Below are 19296 nucleotides of genomic sequence, written 5' to 3'. Positions count from 1 at the left end.
ACAGTATAATACAGTAATACAGTTCACACTCAAAAGTAATTGCTAACTGGAGCTAGTTTCATTTATTTACCCAAGAAAGTATATACATTAGCTAGCTACATCTATGGACTTTTATGTTTTTATGTTGTGCGTAATGTGCAGTAGCCTATATCATATAGGCTATGTATTGGATAACGCCACAATCATTTGTTTTTTTTTTTGGGGGGGCTTGGGCTCATAAAATGTCTTTAATGTATGGCTCATCAGACTCAGGTAGCATCAGGCTTGAATTAAAAATTTAAAAAATCCATACATAGGTTTATTTATATGCTTTATGATGCTTTTGAATGACACTTCCGGTTTTGGCAGGAGAAAAGTGATTTATTCTCGGGATTAAACATATGTCAAATACGGTGAAAATATTCAACCCTATTCCACATGTGAGTTAAGGTTTTCTTACAAGAAGCTTTTTCACGTGGAAATGCTCATTCCTGTAATGAGTGCGCTGAGAGTCGGGAAGCAAGTTCAGGGAGTGTTTTAAGAAATAAATGTAACATAATACAAAACACAAACAACACACAGACAGGAAACAGAAACGGAAACAATAGCGCCTGGGGAAGGAACCAAAGGGAGTGACATAAATAGGGCAGGTAATCAAGGAGGTGATGCAGTCCAGGTGAGTGTCAAATTGGGCAAATGCGCGTAACAAACGAGCAGCCTGGTGACCTAGAGGCCTGAGAGGGAGCACAGGTGATAATTCCAGATGTGAGGTGAAAATATGTTATTCTCCTCATGTGAAAAGGTGGTGTTAACATGTTAACTCTATATTGAATACACGTGAACTATACACACCTGACCACACACGTGTCTTTTTTGTTTTCACGTGAATATTTCAGCTCAACATGTGAAAACAGTTAAATGCGATTTTCAAATATTAATATCTGATTTTCACATGTGAAACTGCAAATGTCTTGTTTTTGTTTTTGTAAGGGAAGTCATGAAATGGAATCGGGATTTTAAGGTAACTGGTATGCTGTTCAGCTAAAATAGTGTAAAAATCTTGAATCAATGACAATATGATTACATTTGGCATGATCACTTAGGCAACGGCTATGATCCATTTTCCTTGTCAAAGAGGCAGAAAATGATATTCCAAGGGAACAAAGGAGAGAAGTTTTAGTCAAATGGTACGTTCCAACGATGCCTAGCGGGGCCCAGTGTTGCCTCATTAAATGCATAAGAAGAATAAATTTAGTTAATGGAAATGAACATAAATATATAGAATTGCGCTACAGATTGGAATTGGGAATTGTAACCAAGTGAAACTTGTTCTAATTCAGTGGCAACGTGAGATCTGCAAGGATGAATATAGTGGGCACGTTACATTACTGCCAAACTGCCAAACATCTGAGGTTTCTTTTCTCTTTAACCTCTTACTTTATAAATAAACTCATGTTCAAGCTTAGTGATATGATGTTATCTCCTCTCTGAAGAGGGAATTGTCAGGATTTCACAAGGCAAAATAATCTACAGTGGATTGCACTATAAAAGGCAGGTTCACAACAGGTCCACTTTCAGGCTGTGGCATCACACCTCACTTGTTACAACAGGCAACTGCTTTTCCTACTTAGATCTGGTGAACGGAGTGACGGGGTTTGTCACCTGCCTGTGTTGTGTCACCACTGTCACTCGCACTTACAGCACCAGGAGAGAACAAAGTTCTTTAACTCTGTAAAGTTAAAAGTTCTACGTCGTCATTTCCATCAGTTGCGTTTTTTTTGACGTGAGCGACGATGAAAGCTAATGTACTGATGAGAGTGTGGCTTTACGCAGGTGTTAGAGAGTGTGTTCGTGTTCAGAGTATACGTCATATATCTTCAGCCATCTACCCACTGAACTGGATAGATTATGCAGATTCCAACTATTGGCATACACATGACCGAAATATAGACCGCTTCATCTCGTGTTTAATGTGTTGTAATTGAACACCGAACAGTGTATTCAAAAGATTAGCTTAAGTATCTGATATAATCAGCATTGTTGGACCGCTTTACCTTGTTTGTTTCGCTGTAATGAACCAGTGCATGGCCTGTAATCATTCTCATTTAATGACTCAATATCTACGTCTCAAATGGCACCATATTCCCTATGTGGTGCACTACTTTTGACCGAGGCCCAGAGCCATATGGGACCTGGTTAAAGGGGTGCAGTATGTACATAGGGAATAAAATGCCATTTGGGACGCATTCAATCTCTCCTCTCATTATTATGATTGATAAAGCCCTCATTGATCCAATAAGATAGGCATTTGCTTGTAACAACTCTATCGTGTCTCACACATCATAAGCCTTCTAATGCTGCTATTCATTGCAGATACAAGACTGGAATGTATTATTACCACTGACTGCATGGAATCCCCCTCTTTCATAATGATTTCCAGGCTATCAGTTTAACTGCGCTGTTTAAAAACGTTCGGTCAAGCTGTGAGTTACAGTTACACCCAAGGCACAAGTGGTTGATTTGGATTTAGGGATGCACTCTGTAGCCTATGTATCCAGTGGTGACATCTCTGGTACATGTGTGAAGTAGGGGCTAATACAGATGTAGGATCTTAATTTGATCACTCTTTTGTAGCTTAGAATTTTCCTGCGAAGCAAGAAATGCAAATTTGTGGTGTATGTCAGCTTAAAAAGACTTTTCAAGTTAGTTATTTCCCATTTGAAATTTCAGACATATTTTCTCGATAGAAAAGTGCATCAACCCATAAAAAAATGTTCATTAATTATAATCCGTATAGTAATTCACATTTCCTGTTGCCACAAGATTATTTTCCTGCTATAGCAAACGGGCAAATATTCAAATCCTACATCTGTACCAAGTGGGGACATCTCAGGTACATTTGTGATGTAGAAGCTCATACGTACCCAGTGGGGAGATCTTTACATGTGTGAAGTAGGGGTTAGGGTGTAGGTGTTCATACATACCCAATGGGGACATCTCAGGTACGTGTGTGAAGTAGGGATCCTTGGTAAACTTGGGTTCATTGTCATTGATGTCATGGATCTTGATAATAAACTCTGACTCTCCCTCTAGAGAGGTGTTAGTGATTCTGTTGACGGCTTTGGCCCGGAGTGTGTAGTAGGCCTTCTCCTCCCGGTCTAGCCTCTTAGTGGCGTGGATATCTCCTGAGTTCTCATCAATGATGAACAGAGTACCGGCTCCGTCGCCAGTCAGGACGTACCGTATGCTACCGTCACCCCGGTCCCCGTCTGAGTGGAGCTGTGGAGCGATGAGAAGTCAGTTCTCAGTAGATCACAATAAAATATATTTTTGTAATTAAATGGTTTCTAAAATTCTATCACCTCACCAAATGTCAGTTTATGTGACAAAACAAGCAATTACTGTAAAGAAACATTGTACAATCTAAACCTCTGTGAAATATATCTTTAATAACCCCAAATATTGTATTTTCAGCTTTTTGAAGCTGGTGTACAAAACCGAAAGGACAAAGAAGCAAAAGTGCTGTGTGTTCATACAACCCGCCATTTACTAACTCAGAGAAGATCAGATGTCTTTATTAACATGTTGTAGAAACATGACATGACCGTTCCACTTCTGACTGGGTCTTCTCTCCTCCTCTCCTCTTCATCCCTCCTCTCCTCCCCCTCTCCTCTTCAATCCTCTCTTCTCTTCTCCACTCCTCTCCTCTTCAAACCTCTCCTATCCTCACCTTCTCCTCTCCCCTCCTTTCCTCTACACTCCTCTCCTCGTCCATCCTCTCCTCTCCTCACTTTCTCCTCTTCTCTACACTCCTCTTCTCTACACTCCTCTCCTCTTCAACCCTCTCCTCTCCTCACCTTCTCCTCTCCACACAGTCTCCTCTCCACACCGTCTCCTCTCTACTATTTGCTGTCTCTCCTGATGCGGCCTGTTTCTTTCTGCATGAACAACAGCTTAGCTTGCGCTGACATTTTAATTCAGCCACCAAATCCCCTCAACATATTTATCTCCGGGAACTCATCAAAAGCTTGTCTGCATCCTGAATGGCACCCTATTCCCTATATAGTGCATTACTTAGGAAATGCAATATATAGGGAATAGGGTGCCATTTGGGCCACAATCCCTTGTCTTTCCTATTTTTCCTCATGCTGTCTTCCCTCCTTTTTTATTTATTTTAACCACCAAGGACATGGTGATAATTGCAGATGAAAGTAAAGGGGAGAGGCAGACACGTTTGCATGCGCACAAGAACACAGTGCACATACAGTATATGCAAATAAACATACACATGACCAAATACATCTTTCCACCTATACAGGCATACGGTATCTGTCTGTGTGTGTGATGCGTACAGTATGTGCGTCAGCTATCGGAGTGGTGGGTGTGACCTCTGAGTGTGTGTGACCATATGTGGTGTGTGACCATATGTGGTGTGTGACTTGCTAGCTTCTGGTTCTGGACAGAAGGAGTATATTAGATTGTGGAGTCAGTGGAGCACTGTAACAGAATGGCACCCTATTCCCTAAATAAAGAAAAATAAAGAAAAATGGAGCCATTTGGGATAAAGACAGTATGCAACCTCTCTCTCGTTATGACATATGAATGGGTTTTTATTCCAGGTGCTGGAAGGCTTAATATTACTAATTCATTGTGTTCTGTGTGAAAACAAAGCTGTGGAAGCAAAATGGCTGCCTTTTAAGATTAGTATCTTTAAGATTGTTGCATTTGCTTGTTGTAAACACTGAAAGATACACTAAGTGAAAGCTATGATAACCGAACTGGGAGAAGCCAGCTACTGACTGTTTATGTGTGTGGTTCTGTTGTGCCGAACCATCTGAAAAGTCAGAGAGTCAGTTGAGTGAAAATAAAGTTATTCAACATCATTATCTTCCAAACTGCTTTAGCGCGCAATGCCTCATTACAGCCCTGCATGCGTCTTTCTCTGTCTGCCACTGTTTGTGACCCCTCCCGTCTCCCTCCTCTTTCAGTCACCCACTCCACCACCCCTCGCTATGATGGAAGTTAATTTACGTCCCAATCTGGGTGCCTCCTACTCAAATTAGGAGAAAAACCTCTCCCAGAAATCAATCCAGCAGCCAGACGTGCATTCACAATGGCCCCTGATCAATTTCTATTGAAAATGTAATTAAAGCGTCACTGGGGGAAGAGCGAAGCCACATGTGCAATGAGCATGGCCACCAGGCGCCCTCCAGAAGTAGATGCGCAGGGCCCTTTCTCCTGCGTCCTCCGTGATATCACTTCATAATGAAATAGAGCAAAGGCGGGGCACTATGTTCAAAAGTAGTGCACTAGGGAATAGGGTGCCATTTGGGATGCACACGAAGACAATGCTTCAGTGTTACGGCTACTAGCTCCATAGGAGACATTTGGAGCGCATTTCTGTTCTGTATGGCATCCCATAGTCTAAAAAATAAAAATAGGTTACGAGACAATAGTTTGGAAAGGCAACATCAACCAAATTTGCAAGATAAACTGTTGAACATTTGTGTGTGTGTGTGTGTGTGTGTGGGGGGGGTCTAGGTGAGAGAGGGGCAGAGGTCTGTTTGGGAGGGGTTGTGTCACGTTCTGACCTTTATTTCCGTTGTTTTGTCATTATTTAGTATGGTCAGGGCGTGAATGGGGGTGGGCAGTCTATGTTTGTTTTTCTATGATTTTGGGATTTGTACGTTTTGGCCTAGTATGGTTCTCAATCAGAGGCAGATGTCATAAGTTGTCTCTGATTGAGAATCATACTTAGGTAGCCTCGTTTTCACTGTTTGTTTGTGGGTGATTGTCTATGTTGATTGCTTGTGTCAGCACAGTTCTCATTAGCTTCACGGTCGTTATTTAGTTTATTGTTTTTGTATAGTGTGTTTCAGTGTACAGTGTTTTCTTTATTAAATATCAAGATGAACACAAACCACGCCGCATTTTGGTCCTCTGATCCTTCTCGCCTCTCCTCTTCAGATGAAGAGGAAGACCATGACAGGTTGGGTAATTGAGTGACAAAAAATGACTTCCTACTACAGGCCATTGTTATGGGTAACAATCCTTCGTAGAAGTGCTTATATTATTACATGTATTATTTGTCAACAGTGGGAATATATATATATACACTGCTCAAAAAAATAAAGGGGACACTTAAACAACACAATGTAACTCCAAGTCATTCACACTTCTGTGAAATCAAACTGTCCACTTAGGAAGCAACACTCATTGACAATTAATCTCACATGCTGTTGTGCAAATGGAATAGACAACAGGTGGAAATTATAGGCAATTAGCAAGACACCCCAATAAAGGAGTGGTTCTGCAGGTGGTGACCACAGACCACTTCTCAGGACCTATGCTTCCTGGCTGATGTTTTGGTCACTTTTGAATGCTGGCGGTGCTTTCACTCTAGTGGTAGCATGAGATGGAGTCTACAACCCACACAAGTGGCTCAGGTAGTGCAGCTCATCCAGGATGGCACATCAATGCGAGCTGTGGCAAGAAGGTTTGCTGTGTTTGTCAGCATAGTGTCCAGAGCATGGAGGCGCTACCAGGAGACAGGCCAGTACATCAGGAGACGTAGAGGAGGCCGTAGGAGGGCAACAACCCAGCAGCAGGACCGCTACCTCCGCCTTTGTGCAAGGAGGAGCAGGAGGAGCACTGCCAGAGCCCTGCAAAATGACCTCCAGCAGGCTACAAATGTGCATGTGTCTGCTCAAACGGTCAGAAACAGACTCCATGAGGGTGGTATGAGGGCCCGACGTCCACAGGTGGGGGTTGTGCTTACAGCCCAACACCGTGCAGGACGTTTGGCATTTGCCAGAGAACACCAAGATTGGCAAATTCGCCACTGGCGCACTGTGCTCTTCACAGATGAAAGCAGGTTCACACTGAGCACATGTGACAGACATGACAGAGTCTGGAGAAGCTGTGGAGAACGTTCGGCTGCCTGCAACATCCTCCAGCATGACCGGTTTGGCGGTGGGTCAGTCATGGTGTGGGGTGGCATTTCTTTGGGGGGCCGCACAGAGGTAGCCTGACTGCCATTAGGTACCGAGATGAGATCCTCAGACCCCTTGTGAGACCATATGCTGGTGCGGTTGGCCCTGGGTTCCTCCTAATGCAAGACAATGCTAGACCTCATGTGGCTGGAGTGTGTCAGCAGTTCCTGCAAGAGGAAGGCATTGATGCTATGGACTGGCCTGCCCGTTCCTCAGACCTGAATCCAATTGAGCATATCTGGGACATCATGTCTCGCTCCATCCACCAACGCCACGTTGCACCACAGACTGTCCAGGAGTTGGCAGATGCTTTAGTCCAGGTCTGGGAGGAGATCCCTCAGGAGACCATCCACCACCTCGTCAGGAGCATGCCCAGGCGTTGTAGGGAGGTCATACAGGCACGTGGAGGCCACACACACTACTGAGCCTCATTTTGACTTGTTTTAAGGACATTACATCAAAGTTGGATCAGCCTGTAGTGTGGTTTTCCACTTTAATTTTGAGTGTGACTCCAAATCCAGACCTCCATGGGTTGATAAATTTGATTTCCATTGATAATTTTTGTGTGATTTTGTTATCAGCACATTCAACTATGTAAAGAAAAAAGTATTTAATAAGAATATTTCATTCATTCAGATCTAGGATGTGTTATTTTAGTGTTCCCTTTATTTTTTGGGGCAGTGTATATATTTTTTATAACTAAAAGCAGTAAAACCGAGGCGAAGGCATTCGAAATGATGCTGCCTGCGGATCTGGTTCTGTACTATAGGTGGCATCGTGCTCTTTTTCAAGGATGGGCCCCTATCTCGAGTGGCGTGGCAGTCTAAGGCACTGCATCTCAGTGCAATTGGCGTCACTGCAGTCCCAATCCAGGCTGTATCACATCCAGCCGTGATTGGGAGGGTGGTGCACATTTGACCCAGCGTCGTCCAGGTTAGTTCATCATTTTAAATAAGAAATTGTTCTTAACTGACTTGCCTAGTTAAATAAAGGTTAAATAAACATTTTTAAATACATCTCTTAAAGTTCATAGGATCCATGTGTACAGGGATGGTCAACCAGTCACAGGGACGACAACCCAACTTGAATAAGGGGAATTTTAGCAGGTGGGATATTGGAGGACAGTTAGTCACAGCTACAGAATCCTTAACAGTGCAAATATCACGGTACAGCTATATGGACACTAAATTATCATGGTACTTCTTAATGGCAAGTTTACAAACATAGACTACATGAGCAAAAGTATTTGGACACTGCTCATCAAATATCTCGTTCCAAAATCGTGGGCATTAGTATGGAGTTGGTCCCCCAATTGCTGCTATAACAATTTCCACTCTTCTGGGAAGGCTTTCTACTAGATATTGGACATTTCCATTCAGCCACAAGAGCATTAGTGAGGGCTAGCCCTGGCTCGCAATTGGCATTCCAATTCATCCCAAAGTAGTTTGATGGGGTTGAGGTCAGGTCTCTGTGCAGGCCAGTCAATTTCTTTTACACCGACCTAAACAAACCATTTCTGTATTGACCTCACTTTGTGCACGGGGGCATTGTAATGCTGAAACAGGAAAGGGCCTTCCCCAAGCTGCTGCCACAATGTAGGAAGCACAGAATCGTCTAGAATGTAATTGTATGCTGTAGGGTTAAGATTTCCCTTCACTGGAACTAAGGGGCCTAGCCCGAACTATGAAAAACAGACCCAGACCATTATTCCTCCTCCGCCAAACTTTACAGTTGGCACTATGCATTGGGGCAGGTAGAATTCTGCTGGCATCCGCCAAACACAGATTTGTCTGCCTTACTGCCAGATGGTGAAGCATGGTTAATCACTCCATAGCAGTGGTTCCCAAACATTTTATAGTCCCCTACCCGTTCAAACATTCAACCTCCAGCTGTGTACCCCCTCTAGCACCAGGGTCAGCGAACTCTCAAATGTTGTATTTTTGCCATCATTGTAACCCTCCTTCCCACACACACACTGTACCATACATTTATTAAACATAAGAATGAGTGTGAGTTTTTGTCACAACCCGGCTCGTGGGAAGTGACAAAGAGCTCTTATAGATCCAAGGCACAAATAATAATGTAATGTGGAAGGACCACCAGAGGGGAGGCTGGGCTCATGGATAGTAGCCCAACAAGGCATGGGAGACAAGGTAACCAGAGGCAATTAAGCACAGCTGACGGTACTAATGACATACTCTCCTTCCCCTATAAGAGAGAGAATGGAACCAGCAGAGAGGGGGGGGAAACTATCTCTGGAAGATGGCCACCGAGAGAGAGGAGCTATCCAGGAAGAACCACTAAGACGGTGACAATCCCGTGACTTTTTGTTGTAGTTTAAAGATAATCCTATTGTGTTCTTGTTTCATCTAGAGAAGAAGATGTATGTTTTTTCCTTAGAAGATTTTCATTGATTATGTTGGAGTGTTTGTGTTGACCAAATGCCCTCAATAGAGAACTGTGTTCAATCAAGAAAACCTACTCCTGACTCGTTTATTCCACCTTTCCGCTTTAGAGTGACACCCAATTACTTGGTCCGCTCACAGTAATAATAATCAATCATTTTGCTCTATATTTAACAATCTTACATATAAAACCTTGTGTTCATTGAAAATTGTGAATAACTCACCACAGGTTAATGAGAAGGGTGTGCTTGAAAGGATGCATATAACTCTGCATGTTGGGTTGTATTGGAAAGAGTCTCAGCCTTGAATCATTTTCCACACAGTCTGTGACTGTATTTAGTTTTCATGCTAGTGAGGGCCGAGAATCCACTCTCACATAGGTATGTGGTTGCAAAGGGAATCTTAACAGCGCGATTTGCCAAGGCAGGATACTCTGAGCGCAGCCCAATCCAGAAATCTGTCATTGGCTTCTGATTAAATTAAATTTTCACAAAACCACTTGCTGCAATTTCGAGGAGGCTCTCTTGTTCAGATATCGGTAAGTGGACTGGAAGCAGGGCATGAAAGGGATAACGAATCCAGTTGTTTGTGTCAGGCATTCCCTTAGCAGCAAGAGCTTCTCGGTGGATGCTGCAGTTTACCCAAGTGGCGTCGGGACCAACTGCTTGCACCCGCGTTACCACTCCACTATGTCTCCCTGTAATGGCTTTTGCGCCATCAGTACAGATACCAACACATCTTGACTACCAAAGTCCATTTGATGTCACAAAGCTGTCAAGTACTTTCAAAATATCCTCTCCCGTTGTCCTGGTTTCCAGTGGTTTGCAGAAGAGGATGTCTTCCTTAATTGATCCTGGCCAGGTCCGCCACGTCTGTTGACTTATCCAGCTGTAACCAATAGAATTCACTGGCTTGTATGCGAAGCAATAATTGTTTCAAAACATATCCTGCCATGTTACTGATGCGTTGTGAAACAGTGTTGTTTGATGAAGGCATTGTATGTATAGTTTTTTGGGCCTTTTCCCCCAGCATTGTCCCAGCCATATCCGCGGCAGCAGGAAGAATTAAGTCCCCCACAACAGTATGGGGCTTGCCTGTCCTAGCCACTCGGTAGCTCACCATAAGATGCATCTAGACCTTTCTTATTAATGGTATCTGTTGCTTTTATACATGTCTTACTACTCAAAAGTCATCTTAATTCTCGCTCAAAAAACTCCTGTGGCTTATTTTTCAAATTGGCATGTTTTGTTTCTAAATGTCTGTGCAAAAGTGAAGGTTTCATCGAGTTGTGACATAGTACTTTTGCACATATAACACACTGTGGCTGAGGAAAGGCACTACTCCCAATATAAGTGAACCCCAAATCAATGTAGTTCTCATCATATTTGCACCTCTTCAATGGTCCAACATCCCGGTCTGTTGTTCGGTGCTTTCCTGGGTAAGGGGGGCAGTAGCTCTTCGGCTGCATCAGATTCACAACTGTCAATGTCCATGCTCGATGGGCGAACAACAAATGTAGAATTACTGATGCTAGCATTGGATGTGCTCGTGGAAGCAGAACAACTTGTGTCGTCGACAGGTGCAGGTGTAGTACTGCTGGTAGTAGCAGCTACATTTGGCTACATACGAGCAGCAGCTACATTTGGCTACATACGACAGTTAGTGGAATTCCTGCAAGAGAGTAACAGTTAATGTGATTGGATGTTAATTATTTGACTAGGCTACCTGTATTTGACATTGTGTTATTATTTTGCTGAACACTAAATGGTTTAATTACATTTTTGGCAGTGAAACGAGGCTACTCAGTTGAGAAAAAAACCTCACGCAAATGCATAGCCCCGTTGGAAAATATAAATCGACTGTTTGAAAATGTGATTAAAAAATGTGAATCACATGTTTATTTGGCGTATCCTCGATGGTATTGCACATACCCCCAGAGTCCAACGGTGGAAAGCTTTACACCCCTCCAGCCAACTCTTGGCATTGCGCTTGGTGATCTTAGATTTGTGTGCCGCTGCTCAGCCATGGAAAACCCATTTCATGAAGCTCCCGACGAACAGTTCTTGTGCTGACATTGCTTCCAGAGGCATTTTGGAACTCGGAAGTGAGTGTTTCAATTGAGGACAGATGATTTTTCTGTGCTACACTCTTCAGCATTTGGCGGTCCCGTTCTGTGAGCTTGGGTGGCCTACCATTTTGTGGCTGAACCGTTGTTGCTCCTAGACATTTCCACTTCATAATGACAGCACTTACAGTTCACCGGACTGCTCTAGCAGTGCAGAAATTTGACGAACTGGCTAAAACAAGCAATAGAAAAACTGGTTGACATTTTTGTTTAATCTCCTGGAAAAGACAGAACAAATACCATAACAAATATTATGGTTAAACTCGAATATACTAATTGATCAAAATACTTTTTTGGGGGAGAAATAAAATCTAAAACGACATAATCTTTGTAAATTATATCATAAATTAGACTGGTGGAGTTGTCACACATGCAGTTAAGAAGAAAATCTGGAAATGTCTCCTCTATCCAAAATTACAACCAATTTATTGCAACGTTACAGCAAAAATGGAGGAGGCAAGTGGAAAGGGGAGAAGGTAAAGAACTTGTCTTTCGGACCTGCATTAAAGACCAAAATTGGCTAAAGAAAATTGTGATAAATAAAAAAGTATACCAGTTTCATGTAAGGACCAAAAAATGGACAACTGTGCCATACAGGTTGCAAAATAGTTGGGAGGAGATTTTCGACGTACCGATTCCATGGCACATGGTTTATGAAACATTTATACAAAACGATGCCAGATTCAAAACTTTGAGTTTTACAATTTAAAATATAATACTAAATTCTTGCAACCAATAGAATGTTATAAATACAGGGGGATACAACCATCCCAGCTCTGTTGATTTTGTTGCAAAGAGACAGAATCATTTGTTAATTTGTTTTGTTACTGCTTGTCGTTGGACACATGCTCAATAACAGCTGAAATATTGCAACATATACTTGGAGCTAACTCTGCAAATAGCACTGCTGGGTGATTTAAAAATCTTAGTCAATCAATAATATAATAATACTCTTATATTTCATTTACAAACTATGAAACTATGAGAATAGAAAGGTTCAGAACATTTGTAAAAAATACCAGCACAGTAGAAAAATATATGGTAGTTAGAAATTAAAACTGGATGGTCTTCAGAGATACATATGGGAGTAGTTGAGGTTAGCTGAAGGCTGGGACTAAAAACAAACAAAAATAACTAACGTAAAATATACTGCCCATGAAATTAATGAATAAGCTGGAAGTGGAAGCCTAATTATTGTTGTCCATTAGCATACTCCAATTAGGAGAGGGTGTCAGTGTTTGTGAAAAATAATAAAGAAGGAAAATATATTTAAAGATATACAGTACCAGTCAAAAGTTCGCACACACCTACTCATTCAAGGGTTTTTCTTTATTTCTACAATTTTCTACATTGTAGAATAATAGTGAAGACATCACACCCTTGGCATTCTTTCAACCAGCTAAATGAGGGAGTTACCTGGAATGCATTTCGATTAACAGGTATGCCTTGGTAAAAGTTCATTTGTCACGCCCTAACAATAGAGAGCTTTTTATTTTCTATGTTGGTTAGGTCGGGGTGGGTCATCTAGGTAATTATATTTCTATGTTGGCCTAGCATGGTTCCTAATCAGAGGCAGCTGTTTATCGTGGTCTCTGATCAGGGATCATATTTAGGCAGCCATTTCCCCTTTGTGTTTTGTGGGATCTTGACTATGTATAGTTGTCTGGGAGCACTATAGCAGCTTCACGTTTAGTTTTTTGTGCATTTATTGATTTTTTTGAGTTTCACTTCATAATAAAGGGGATGGAACCATACCACGCTGCATCTTGGTCCACTCATTATGATGATCGTGACATAATTTGCAGAATTTTTATGTGTTTGAGACAATCAGTTGTGTTATGACAAGGTAGGGTGGTATACAGAAGATAGCCCTATTTGGTAAAATACCAAGTCCATATTATGGCAAGAACAGCTCAAATAACCAAAGAGAAACAACAGTCCATCATTACTTTAAGACATGAAGGTCAGTCTATCAAGAAAATCTCAAGTACTTTTTAAAGTTTAAAGTGGTCGCAAAAACCATCAAGCGCTATGATGAAACTAGCTCTCATGAGGATCGCCACAAGAAAGGAATATCCAGAGTTACCTCTGCTGCAGAGGATAAGTTCATTAGAGTTACCAGCCTCAGAAATTGCAGCCCAAATAAATGCTTCACAGAGTTCAAGTGACAGACACATCTCAACATCAACTGTTCAGAGGAGACCGCGTGAATCAGGCCTTCATGGTCGAATTGCTCCAAAGAAACCACTATTAACAGGACACCAATAATAATAAGAGACTTGCTTGGGCCAAGAAACACAAGCAATGGACATTAGACTGGCGGAAATCTGTCCCTTGGTTTGGAGTCCAAATTTGAGATTTTTGGTTCCAACCGCCGTATCTTAGTGAGACACAGAGTCGGTGAACGGATGATCTCTGCATGTGTGGTTCACAACGTGAAGCATGGAGGAGGTGTGATGGTGTGAGGGTGCTTTCCTGGTGACACTGTCTGTGATTTATTTACAGTTCAAGCACACTTAACCAACATAGCTACCACAGCATTCTACGGTGATCCACCATCCCATCTGGTTTGCGCTTAGTGGGACAATCATTTGTTTTTCAACTGGACAATGACCCAACACACCACCAGGCTGTGTAAGGGCTATTTGACCAAGAAGAAGAGTGATGGAGTGCTGCATCAGATGACCTGGCCTACACAATCACCCGATCTCAACCCAATTGAGATGGTTTGGGATTGTCAAGCCCTGACCTTAGTATTCTTTGTTTTCTTTATTATTTTGGTTAGGTCAGGATGTGACAAGGGTGATTTATGTGGTTTTGTCTTGTCTAGGGGTTTTGTATGTTTATGGGGGTGTTTACTAGTCTATGTGTTATGTATGTTTATGGTTGCCTAGATTGGTTCTACTAGTCTATGTGTTATGTATGTCTATGGTTGCCTAGATTGGTTCTCAATTAGAGGCAGCTGTTTATTGTCTCTGATTGGGAACCATATTTAGGCAGCCATATTCCTTAGGTTCTCTGTGGGTTATTGTCTATGTCTAGTTGCCTGTGTCTGCACTATTATATTATAGCATCACATTCATTTTGTTGTTTTTGTAAGTTTGTTTAGTGTTTTCTTCATTAAATAAGTATGTATTCACATCACGCTGCGCCTTGGTCTCCTCCATATAACAAACGTGACAGGGATGAGTTGGACTGCAGAGTGTAGGAAAAGCAGCCATCAAGTGCTCAGCATATCTGGGAACTCATTCAAGACTGTTGGCAAAGCATTCCAGGTGAATTTGGTTGAGAGAATGCCAAGAGAGTGCAAAGCTATCATCAAGGCAATGGGTGGCAACTTTGAGGAATCTCAAATGTAAAATATATTTTGATTTGTTTATCACATTTTTATTTTTTGGTTACTACATTATTCCATATGTGTTATTTCATACGTTGATGTCTTCACTATGATTCTACAATGTAGAAAATAGTAATACAAAAATAGGTGTGTCCAAACTTTTGACTGGTACTGTATATATATTTACCCAAAACATATTGTGGATTCGAAATGATGCAGACAATTACACTGATAGAAGCCACAATCAATCAGCAAAATTTTAAATCTGATTTACCCCTCCCCCACCCCACCCCACCCCATAAAATAAAATAAAGATATACTGTATATCAATAAATAAACTTTGCAAGATCCATTAATCATAACATTTATGAATGGTAATAATATATTCATTAATACATTAAACATTTATTTTTACATCACATCATTTTTAACACTAATTCTGCAAATTAGAAGATGGAATATTGTATTATTTTTTTCTGTCAGTTTAATGTATGTTATTAGCACAGCAAATGTCATGGTAGACACATTTGGCTGCCATTTGAGGATCACAGCATTATTGGGCATGCTTATGGTTTTAGACAAGACCCTTAGTCCAACAAGCCACCCTTTTACCCTTTTAGCCCTGTGGTGTCCGCCAATAGTCTGAGTATGTCCCAAATGGCAACCCATCGCCTATGTAGTGCACTAATTTTGACTAGGGCCCATAGGGACTTAGTTGACTCATATAAACACAACTAGCCTTCCTGGCAACAATTGTAAATTCAAAATAAACTGTAATAGATTTTAATAAGTAAACACTTGAATGTTAAACATATATTTCAGAATAACATGTTGGGAATTAATCAAGTAAGCGTGTATTTTTTCTTTCATATAATTCATATAAACTTTTTCAAAGTTTGGACTCATGTTGCAGCTGAATTTATTTTCTCCTCTAATTTGAATATTACCTTGCTAACAGAATTCAGAACAAAGAAAGTAACTACAGCAACGATAAATTATAAATAATATGATTCCACAGCTGACTCAGTGGGAGAGAGAAGTCTTAAACGATTCTGACTGACAGCAGTTAGGGGAGAGGAAAGAGGAGAGAGAGGAGTGTAGGAGTATTGGCCTAAGCTGTGTCCCAAATAGCACCCTATGCCCTATACACTGCACTACTTTGACCAGAGCACTATATTATTCCACCATATAGGGAATAGGATGCCATTTGGGATGGGCCCCTCGTATCTTATTCAGACATCTCGTCCTACTCCCTGTAACACTGTCAGACAGATGTTCAACAGCCTCGTCACTGCCCGACCTCATCACACCCCATAACGCAGAGGGACGCACAGGAGACACACACCACACACATGCATGCACACACAGGAGAGACACATTGCTAAAGTTCCATAATCTTTCTGTCTCTCTGTCTCTCAATATAATTCAAGGGGCTTTATTGGCATGGGAAACATATGTTTAAATTGCCAAAGCAAGTGAAATGGATAAACAAAAGTGAAATAAACAATAAAGTGAACATTAAATATTACACAAGTTCCAAAAATAATAGAGACATTTCAAATGTCATATTATGTCTATATACACTGTTGTAACGATGTGCAACTAGATAAAGTACAAAAGGGAAAATAAATAAACATCCATATGGGTTGTATTTACAATGGTGTTTGTTCTTCACTGGTTGCCCTTTTCTTGTGGCAAAAGGTCACAAATCTTGCTGCTATGATTGCACACTGTGGTATTTCAACCAATAGATATAGGAGTTTAATCAAAATTGGATTTGTTTTCAAATTCTTTGTGGGTCTGTGTAATCTGAGGGAAATGTGTCAGGAGGTTAGCTCAGTTTAGCTCAGTTTCCGCCTCATTTTGTGGGCAGTATGCACATAGCTTGTCTTCTCTTGAGAACCAGGTCTGCCTATGGCGACCTTTCTCAATAGCAAGGCTATGCCCACTGAGTCTGTACATAGTCAAAGCTTTCCTTAATTTTGGGTCAGTCACAGCGGTCAGGTATTCTGCCACTGTGTGGTCTCTGTTTAGGGACAAATAGCATTCTAGTTTGCTCTGTTTTTTTGTTCATTCTTCCAATGTGTCAAGTAATTATCTGTTTGTTTTCACATGATTTGATTGAGTCTAATTGTGTTGCTGTCCTGGGGCTCTGTGGGGTCTGTTTGTGTTTGTGAACAGAGCCCCAGGACCAGCTTCCTTAGGGGACTCTTCTCCAGGTTCATCTCTCTGTAGGTGATGGCTTTGTTATGGAAGGCTTGGGAATCCCTTCCTTTTAGGTCGTTTTAGAATTGAGTGCATCTTTTCTGGATTTTGATAATTAGCAGGTATCGGCTTAATTCTGCTCTGCATGCATTATTTGGTGTTTTACGTTGTACCCAAAGGATATTTTAGCAGAATTCTGCATGCAGAGTCTCAATGTGCTTTGTCCCATTTAGTGAATTCACAACCATAAAGGGCAATGGGTTTTTATAACTGATTCAAGTATTTTTATGTTCCTTTTGTTGTCATAGAAGGCCCTTCTTGCCTTGTCTCTCAGATCGTTCACAGCTTTGTGAAAGTTATCTATGGCGCTGATGTTTAGGCAGAGGTATATCAGTTTTTGTGTGCTCTAGGGCAACGGTGTCTAGATGGAATTTATATTTGTGGTCCAGGAAACTGGTCCTTTTTTGGAACACTATTATTTTTGTTTTACTGAGATGTACTGTCAGGGCCCAAGCCTGAATGAATCTGTGCAGAAGATCTAGGTGCTGCTGTAGAACCTCCTTGGTTGGGGACAGAAGCACTAGGTCATGTGCAAACAGTAGACATTTGACTTCATATTCTAGCAGGGTTAGTCTGGATGATGCAGACTGTTCTAGTGACCTTGCCAATTCTTTTATATATATATTGAAGAATGTTGGGCTTAAGTTGCATCCCTGTCTCACCCCATTGCCCTGTGGAAAGAAAAGTATATTTTTTGCCAAATTTAACCGCACACTTTTGTGCACATGGATTTCATAATGTTGTCCCCAACACCACTTTCCATTAATTTGTATAGCAGACCCTAATGTCACATTGAGTCAAACACTTTCTTGAAGTCAACAAAGCATGAGAAAACTTTGCCTTTGTTTTGGGTTTGTTTATTTGTTTGTCAATTAGGATGTGCAGGGTGAATATGTTGTCTGTCATAAAGTAATTTGGTAAAAAGCCAATTTTGTCATAGTTTTGTCGGGGGCATATTTGGGAGGGAATACTGTCACCTCCAAGTAGGTGTTTGTCCCCCTGTGTGCTGAGGGTGTCAGGTTCTTGTCCAGTTCTGGCATTTAGGTTGCCACAGACTAGTACATTATATGTCCCTGGGCCTAGAAATGGTAGATCTCCCTCTCTAGGATGGAGAAGCTGTCATCGTTAAAGTATGAGGATTCTATTGGGGGATATAGGTAGTACAGAGTGGGTTAGGTCTGCTCTATACATAATTAGCATACCCCCTGAGTTTCTTCCCTGTTTCACCCCTTTTAGTTTGGTGGATGGGACTACCAGATCTTTGTAACCTAGAGGGCAACCAGTGGGTCCGTCTCCTCTATACCATGTTTCTTGTAGGATGCAATGTCTGTATTTCCAATTTATTTGATGAAGTCTGGGTTCCTGCTCTTTAGGCCAAAGGCAGATGACCTCAGACCTTGTATATTCCAGGATGAGATAGTAAAAGATTTGTGTTCCATAGTGTTGTTTTCATTTGATTTCGGCCCAGACATTTACAGTAGGTGTGAGCAGAGCATGTTGAGCATCTGATAAATTACCTCTCAGGTTACAGGATGGGGCTTTTGGGGGTTACATTAGTGGAGCTTGGGCCTGTTACTCTGTTCACAGCCAGGGCATATGTGAGTCTCTCTGTCACTCTCTCTCACACACTCACATACACTAGGCAGACAGGGGGTTATCGCCTTAATCAACAAACACAGCAAATGTGTGCTCCAGGTCGCTGCCGGAGACCGAGGCGTTTCCATGGCACAGATACAGAAAGAGCTTCTGTGTGTGCCATATTACAAACTCATACCCCTCTCTATGCCAAGGTGAGCAGCTGGGGATGGGGGAGCATGAAAAGAAGTGGAGAACAGAGAAGAGCCCCCCCCCCCCTTGGGGACTCTGAGGCTGGACTGCTTCCCACATAGCCTACAGGTTTGTCCCAAATGGCACCCTAGTCCCTATGAAGTGCACTACTTTTGACCAGCGCCCATAGGGCTCTGGTCAAACATATTGCACTATGTAAGGAATAGGGTGCCATTTGGGATGCAAGCTATGTATGTTTCAGGCAGACACTGACTCAAACACAGCTAGACTAACTAGGGGTGGGGTGCCAGCCTAACCCTGTGCATTATTATTTCTCTAATTTGCTTTTTTCCCATTCATTTCCGGGCCCATTACTGTGGGGGTAAGCAGGGCCGGGCGGTGAAGGGAGAGGAGCAGAGGGGAGCT

At 41.8% G+C, this 19296-nt stretch overlaps 1 protein-coding gene across 1 annotated transcript in view; it reads right to left on the bottom strand.

Moving 5' to 3' along the window:
* The window catches only part of LOC112215611 (cadherin-6), an 81737-nt gene that overhangs the window by 19526 nt on the left and 42915 nt on the right, over window positions 1-19296 (bottom strand). The window contains exon 3 of the mRNA XM_024374774.2: window positions 2964-3258. Within this exon, the coding sequence (XP_024230542.1) occupies window positions 2964-3258 (295 nt within the window). The remainder of the gene's footprint in view (window positions 1-2963; window positions 3259-19296) is intronic.

The sequence above is a fragment of the Oncorhynchus tshawytscha genome, linkage group LG16, assembly GCF_018296145.1.
Source record: "Oncorhynchus tshawytscha isolate Ot180627B linkage group LG16, Otsh_v2.0, whole genome shotgun sequence".
In the NCBI taxonomy this organism is placed as follows: domain Eukaryota; kingdom Metazoa; phylum Chordata; class Actinopteri; order Salmoniformes; family Salmonidae; genus Oncorhynchus; species Oncorhynchus tshawytscha.
The sequence above is the reverse complement of the archived record's forward strand: the minus strand, read 5'-3'. Positions and strand labels throughout refer to the sequence as shown.